The sequence below is a fragment of the Myxine glutinosa genome, chromosome 13 (genome assembly GCF_964187855.1).
Source record: "Myxine glutinosa chromosome 13, kmMyxGlut1.1, whole genome shotgun sequence".
Taxonomy (NCBI): domain Eukaryota; kingdom Metazoa; phylum Chordata; class Myxini; order Myxiniformes; family Myxinidae; genus Myxine; species Myxine glutinosa.
In genome coordinates, this window is record NC_136273.1 from 57,891,370 (window position 1) to 57,899,664 (window position 8,295).

Here is an 8,295-nt window from a genome sequence, read left to right on the forward strand (position 1 = left end):
CCTGGTGATAACGACTCCTGTTCACTAAAATATACTGTGGGGTCTTTTAGGTCCACCAACTAATGCTAGCAGATAGAATACCAGGCTTAACGTCCATCTAAGGGACGGCGCTCTTTGTGAAGCAACGGCCTGCCTGCCAAGCACCAATCTGAGTATATAGTCGGTTCAGAAATCAAACACAGGTTCGACACGAGCTCAAAGGTAAATGTGCCACATCTGTCCATGGGATTCTTTATTCGGGTTCTCATTTCCCAACGTTATTTCGTCGTTAATATGGAACTGCTAGGTATGCCTAAGGTCACGGACCATGCACAGGACTTTTGCATCCATTCTACACGATGGAGCATATCCTAATGCTCAAAGCCAATGTCACAGTCCCATGTGAGGCTAAACAAACCATTCGTCATCGTATGGGTATAACTTGCGTTTGTTGTCTACCATACAGCACCCACTCCGTGTGAATGCTGATATATCGTTTGGCAAAAGCGAGGCAAGAAAGAAAAGGTTAACATGTCGTAGTCAACTAAAGAAGTTAGCATATTTCTCTCTTGGAATTACTCACTGCAAAAAATATCGCTTTAAGACATTTTTGGAGATTTTTTTTAGATTAAAATAAAGTTGATAGCAGTTTTAGATTATACCACCTTGATTACCTTACATATGTGATCAACAGATAGTAGCGGGGGCACAGAACTTGGCATTAATGTTTATCAGCAACATGTCCATGTAATTGCCTCTCAGGTTCAAACCTTATTCAGAAGAGACTACAAGGCCACAGAAAATAAAGCATATGCATCACATCGTCATGCATTTTGTGACCTTTCATTTAAGGTATTCAATTGGGAGGCCAAAATGAAAAGGCAAAATATCAGAAATTGAAGGTTTTTTATTTTAAACGATTTATATAAACATCCGTTAAATCATATCACACGCAAATCATCAAAATCTAAACAGTATTTGTAGAATTTCAATAAAAGCCAAATCGCTGTTCATATCGGTAAATATTATTCCATCGTGTTTGGAAAAACTGGAAAATTGGAAATTGGGAAAATTGGAAAAACAATACAGCCTATTTTACTCCAGGGGGTCCCAGGATTACCAACCCAAAATTTCGTTGCGATCGGTTCAGCCGTTTTTGCGGTACCTGGGAACGGACAGACGGACATTTGGTGAATTATAGTAAGATGACCAGAGCCATTCTGATCCCTTCTCCAGCTGTTCTTCTCTATATCTCTATCTCTCTATTCATCCATGAACCTCGACTTTAATAATAAAAGTACAAGCGGGTGCAAAACAGTTGTAACACATAATATTTATCTTCGAACAAAATGTTTATTTCTATCTGTATCTATTTCATTGCATTTCAACACCCCCACCTCCCGACCAAATATCAAACAGTCCACGCAGAACCTTACCAGCTTTTTAGACAGAGGAGTCTGGTCCTTCCCTGGAAGGTGCTGTTCCAGGGCCAAAACGATGCAATTGGCGATTATAGTGGCCAGAATTGTCCACTCGAAGGGGGTGAGTGGGGTTAAGGCTTCAACGTTGCATCACTACACCGTACACAGCAACACATTTGCCACTACATTCCAAATATGAGGCAGGAAAGACATAATTAACCAGATATCTCACAGGGCATTTAACTATGCATGGACACAGAGACATAATCGAGAAATGATGATTAGACAGAGAGAAAGAAAGAAAAGATGGAACGGATGCTAAAATACACCAGCAGCTTGTAGGGAAGACAATGAAAAGGAAGTTAAATAATCCATGGCCAGAAAGAGCCAAAAATATTGTACAGAACTAGGTGTTAATGGAAAAGTGAAGACTGCATGACAAATTGTAGCATAATATGTGAAAAGCAGATATAAATAGTAGGTAGGATGGTTGAGGTGCTGAAAGAAAAAGATGAGCAATAAAGGTAGCGGGGAGAATTGCAAAAAAGGAAAGAAGGGACGGAATTGTCATGGACTTTCAGGGGAATGGTAAGGTAAAGGGGTTATCATATCCTATTGCATCACAGACGTGGAAGTAAGAGGTAGGTAAGAGGTAGAGGTCAGAGGTAGGTAGGTAAGAGGTAAGAAGTAAGAGGTAGGAGGTATCGTAAGGGTGTCATGTGAGGGGGCAACAGCAGAGTGGTTAAACGACAAAAAGACAAAGACGAGCAATAAAGGTAGAAAGTCGTATCACAATAAAAGAGGGAAGGGAATGATGAGGTATGGTGGAGTATCGTCGACTTGTAAGGGCAGGAAAGTGGGGAATAACTTAAATTGGTTATCATGAATGAATGAATGAATGAATGCTCGTTTTAAGGCCATTTTCCCCGCTAGAGCGGATTGTTGTTGATCGGATTGTTGATCAGTTGTTGCGGATCTCAGATTACGGCGCTCCCCTTACCGAGGGGGGGTTAATCCCCTCGTCTATTAAGCTGGCCGTCCGAGTCCTAGAAGATATCGCGCTCCTTTGCGGGGTTGAGATTGACCAGGGTGACTGGTCAATGGGTTCCCAGATACCTTCGCCAACCTCGCCGCAAAGCATGGCGCTACTTCTGCCCGAGCCACGGACAACATGGAATTTTGCCGAGCGGTTTAGCAACCTGAAGCTCGGGCCGTTAGCAGAGCCGTTAGCAGTTATCGTGAACATGAGAAAAGAACAAAAATAGAAGTTTAAGAAAGGGTGTATTGAAGTTATAGATATAGACTTGGATGTGACACAGAAGAGGTGTATTGTGAGCAATTAACAGTGACTCATCCGTTTGTCGTAACGATAAACTTTTCCTTCACAAACACAAGTCTCTGCCCCTCTCCCATCCACCCCGTCCCCCTCCTCCCACTCCCATCCACCCTCACACCATCCTCCCCAACCTCACCCACCACAAACAATAATATACAAGAACACTGACGAACGTGTGAATAACAATAGCAATTTGAATTATTATGATTTCTTTGTTCAGTGAGTAAGTCGCTCATTTCCAGGCACAAAGTTCTTGTTAAAATGTGGGAAAGGAAAATATCTGAAGGGTCACACAAGGACAATTACACACGGGATTGGCCACTTGTCCCCCACCGTGCTTGTACCTTGTGAGCATTCTGGGAGACTAGGGTTTCAAAACCTGGGAATAATCAAATGGAAGACCAAATACGGCATTGGAGTCATCACAAGGAACCCGAACAAGTAAAGAGCAAAGATGGAATCATCAGGAGGAACTTGGATAGCATTCGGGTTTCAGCTGCCACTCCACAACCATCAAACCCATCCAGGCGCAGCCAAGTGAACCTTACAGACAAATTGTAAAAATCTGTAGACAAATAGATAAGGAAAGAGATAAACCAAGAGTGAAATAAAGATGCGAGAGGAAAATGAAGAAATATAAAACAAAACGCAAGCACTATCTGTGCTACACCTGATCAATATCGCATTCTTCACGTTGTTATCCGTTGGACTTAAAGTATTGATTTACTTACCTTCGCTGCACCAACCTCGTTCTCACCATCAACCACGTACGTTTACCTCCCTCTGTAATTAACTGGGAAATCCCATTTCATTTTGAGGCGACAATTTTAGCGAGACCTGCTCTTTTTGAGAGATGCTGTGGGATCTTGAACTTCCGCAATCATGAATATTGCATGTTGAGGTCGATTTGACTCCACATGGCAACATCCCTACCCCACTGATGACCAGACCAGATGATTCATGACCAGACAGGCCAGGGAGCACATGAAGCGTGAGCAGACCACCACCAAGACCTTTTTTGGGGAGGGTTTTCTTTTTGGATACAAAGTCAAGGCTCGTGGAAGAGTCAGAACACAGAACGGATCGGGATGCAACAGAACAAAAGCAATAGCAGAAGGGAGTGGGAAAACACCAACAGCAGGGCCGAAGGACAAAATAGATAGAGATAGAGAAACAAAGGGTGCGGGTAAGAATGAGGGGTGAGGCAGGATGCAGGGGGTGGACAATATGGATAAAGAAGAAAAATCTCAGGAAGGGAAAAAAATTGGAGGGAGGAGGGGGGTTGAGGAAATATAAAAAGATCATGGGTAGTAAAGATCATGGTTTTTGATTGGGGATGATCTGAGATGGTGGTGAACAGACGTCTTGAAAACGCGGAGGGAAGATTGATATGGAAGATAATGTCTAAAAGTTGTTTCCACAAGTGGGAAAAAGAAGAACAAATGAGTGGAGGGAGGTGAGCAGTGATCCTAGATTTTGGAAGTTTCACAAAAAGGGGGATGTCGGTGGATCACGTGAGCCCTGCAGAAACGTGGACGTGGGGGGAGTGGGAGGGGGCAAAGCACGGATGGAACGGCTGACCGCATTATACCGAACTCCTCCACATGTAGCTTCAGATAGTCACATTAATTTGCTCAAAATAACACTCCGACTGTAATGATTTATAACAAACGAGGAGGCGGTTAAATGTCAGAGATGAGAAAGAAAAAAGAAAAGAAAAAAAAGAACAGACATTATGAGGGAGAAGTGGTAGGTGAGCGTGGGAGAGGAGGAGAGAAATAAATGGAGAAAACGATTTTTGGAGAAAATAAGGAGGATGAAAGGAGGAATGGCGATTTTGTGAGAAGAGGAAAGGGAGAGACGAGAAAGAAAATTTGGAGATAAGATTTCTTTTAAAAGTTGTAAGTGCAGGACAAGGGGAAGGACCATAGTCATTCAGAAGGACCTCATATAACAAAGGAAGGGATTAAGAGTCAAACACAGTGAGTGGATTATCACCATTTGGAGACCAGATCAGGTGTCAGAGATTGTCCCATGCTGGAGGGAGTTAGTGATCCAGGTATATTTTACTGTCTTACAAGTAATGCAATAGCACCGGGGCAGATCAATCGAAACTAGCAACTCGGCTAGTTCCTGAAGCTTTAATTCCAGATCCTGGATAATGATGCCCTCAGCTGGATTTGAACCCATAACATCTGGGATACCCATCCAGTTACCTCAACAACAATAAGCTACCACCTTACCCGAAGTTCAGTGCAAGAATGAGGACGTATAGAGCAAAGTGCAAAGCTTTCTCACCGAACTAACTCCATAAACTATCACCACTGGGAGCAGCTTTCGAGCTTCACTCCAGAACAAATACCATATGTACGTAGAGTGTGGCCCACGAAAATGAATGCATTCATCAAACTAGAACGATACTCAGTAGAGAGCATACCTCCACCTGGTTGGCTATATCGCTCAATGGTGAAGAATCACTTTTAAAATTCTCCGAGCTGGATCCGGATCTTCACCAAAATTGAATCGATTCTTCCTTGTGACACACACAACCTGTCCAACAGGTTTCATCCAAATCCGTCTACAAGTTTTTGAGATATCCTGCTATGTATCGTTTTTGGCCCGATCTCCCAATAGTGAAAAATCACTTTTAAAATTCTACTAGCCGGATCCGAATCCGGATCTTCACCAAAATCGAATAATTTCGTCCATGTCACATACGCTACATCTCTGCCAAATTTCGTCCGAATCCGTCCACAACTTTTTGAGATATTTTGTTCACAAACGGACAGACAGACAGACAGACAGACAAACGGACAGACAGGGGTGAAAACATAACCTCCATCCACCTTTGGTGGCGGAAGAAATGAGAATAATATTACTTGGAGATTTATTTCTCACAAGCATTTTCAAAGTGACCATCGTTTTTTGCCAAAATACCCCCGATACCGACAGATCAACCCATTGGCCAACATTGTCCCTCAAAATGTCCTCGTACCAGGTAATACCATGGATTTAACTCTGGGAAGACCTGACGTTCCACATCGGTGTCTATCTGGAGACTCGAGACAAAAACGACGACTTGATGTTCAAAATATCAAAAAGAAACTAAATAAAGGACAGCTCTGAGTTGGCGAGTTGGACCATTGTGCCTCCTTGTCCAAGCCTCGATGAAAACAAAGTGGGGACTACTGGCTGCATTTAATATTGAGCATTCCATGAAACGTGGGACCTGCAATAACACCACAACTTTTGGTCGTCACGTCCATTATAATGGATGCAACAGTTGTCCCGCAGGGTTATCTTGAGACGGGACGTGATGTACACGGCGACATTTAGAAACCTGCAAGAAAAAAAAAATTAGGTCATCATTTTGTGGTCTACACAGTCCCCGATCGGCATGGGCCGAAACAGAAGTGACGACACCTCCTCGTGAAGGTTTCTCCTACAGATGATGAAAAAGGTAAAGGTGATGAGGTGAGTATTATATAGTAAGCACTCAAAGGATATGGCCAGTCGATGATGCGCCTCGCCAGCTTGCGCACAGGGTTCTCTTCGCTGAAGAGGAAGAGCGAGCGGTTTTGCGTGAAGCAGTTCTGGCGCACAGGGATCGGGTTGTAGAGCGCCATGGTGCGCGCTCGCTGCGCCATGGTCTGCTTGTAGGGTCGAGAGCCCCCCATGCTGCCCCGTCGCGAGTCCGAGCCCGAGGAGCGGGCGGCCTGGGAATCCGGTCGCGAGACTGCGGGTGCCCCAGGTTCGGCGGGTGAGGCCGGAGTCGCCTCCTCGTCTCCGAACTGGGACATCCTGCACGCACAGACAAGCGAGAGTGGCCGTTTGCGCGGATACAGACTCGTTAAGTCGCTCGATGCTGAGGTAAATATAACCGAGCGTCGAGCTCGAGCGTCACCGCGCGCACAAACAAAATAGCGCTCCTGATGCCTTCCTTTATTATTTATTTCTCGCTTGACTTATTTATATATTTTTCCCGCTTTCTCCATTCGCCTTCGTCCGACTTGCGCACCGAGCGACCTCCCGGGCGGGATCTGCAGGTGCCCCGCAGCATTCGATACCGACGTGCTATTCCGCCGATAATTTTTTCCACCTCGTGTCGCGACGCCTACGCCGCACCTCCTTCGCTCCGTGCATCTTTACCCCGTGTCACCTACTGTGCACCTCCTTCCTTCCCCTCATGTCCCGCGCCTCTTCACGTCGTGTCTCTCTCCAATGTTCTGCCTAAGCTCCGCCTCCTTCCTCCACGCCTCTTCGTCAATGTGTCTCGCACAAACCACCGACATCACACAACACCTCACCTCACCTCACCTCATTTACACTGGCACTCCTACCTCACGCCTCATTCCGGGCACCTCTTTACACCGTGCTCCTACCACACGTTACCTATCCAACACCTCGTCGCCCCATGTCGGCTCTCCCCGACCTCCTCCCTGGCACCTCTTATAATCATGTCGCTCCCGGCTCCTCCATGCTGCCTTTCCCGTTCAATCCTCTCTACCACTGTCCCTCCCACGTTCTATACCTATTACCAAATAGTCTAATCACACACCTCCTTCTCTCCCCACACACATAACCGCTGCATCCCTCCAACCTTTAGTCAATGCCTATCTTGCACCTCTTTTCTGACGTGCCTCCACACCCTGTTCACCCGTGACGCCTATACTGCACCTCGTTCCCTCATCCTTCTCCCTTATTTAAACCCTGCACAAACCACCCCACGCGGCCCCCACCACCGGCCCCCAGTCCTCACCCCGAATACACCACCACACGTGATTCTCAGTTTACGCTTTTCGCTGTAGTTTCTTTGCAGACAATGGGCTGCACCTTCCATATCAGTTATCACCTTCACTAAGCGAGACGCACAGCATGAGGAGCCGCATGGCTGAAAGAATGAGCGACCCTTGTGGCCCCCACAGGTCTCCCCAGCGAGGTAACCTCAACATTTGGGGCACTTTCCTACCCCACTTGTCCCCCACCTCCCTCCACTTCTCCCTTCACTCGGTCCTTACCTCAACGTAATTGTAAAATTTACAATGCAAAGCTAAAACAAAGGGGGAACGAAGGGGTTTCTCCTGGACAAAGGGTGGGGGTAACTAAAGAAGGAAGGTTTATTGCATAAGATAATATGGTAGAGGGAGGAGGGGGTGTGGCGCACGTCGAACCGTGTGCGCTCCTCCTGTTGCAAGCCGTGCACACTCGACAAGTGCGAGACGTTCTCACGCAAAGCGCCTCCTCCTCTACACCCACACCCACTTTCGTTCTCGCCCCTAGCTCCTCCCCCTCTCCACACCTTCCCCCACCCTCCCCTTCACCCCCTCAGGCAACGTCGCTTTCGAGGCGAGACGTGTTTCATGCACATTTTGCTTGGAGCAAAAAATCCCGCGATGTACTCATCGGACCGTGTTATGCTGACAACCGCGCGATATTTAATGTGTGTCGTTAGTGTGTGTGAGTGTGTGTGTCGTTGTTGTGTGTCGGTGTTTGTGTGTGTCGGTGTGTGTGTGTGTCGTTGATGTGTGTGCGTCGTTGATGTGTGTGCGTCGTTGATGT

General features: G+C 46.1%; 1 protein-coding gene across 1 annotated transcript in view; it reads right to left on the reverse strand.

The window, feature by feature from the left end:
• LOC137438368 (voltage-dependent P/Q-type calcium channel subunit alpha-1A) overlaps window positions 1–6,903 on the reverse strand; it is a 387,802-nt gene extending 380,899 nt beyond the window's left edge. Inside the window, exons 1-3 of the mRNA XM_078767016.1 lie at window positions 6,886–6,903; window positions 6,244–6,537; window positions 1,416–1,521 (exon numbers count right to left, since the gene is read on the reverse strand). Coding sequence (XP_078623142.1) covers window positions 1,416–1,521; window positions 6,244–6,536 — 399 coding nt within the window. The 5' untranslated portion in view covers window position 6,537; window positions 6,886–6,903. The remainder of the gene's footprint in view (window positions 1–1,415; window positions 1,522–6,243; window positions 6,538–6,885) is intronic.
• Between the last annotated feature and the right edge of the window lie 1,392 nt (window positions 6,904–8,295).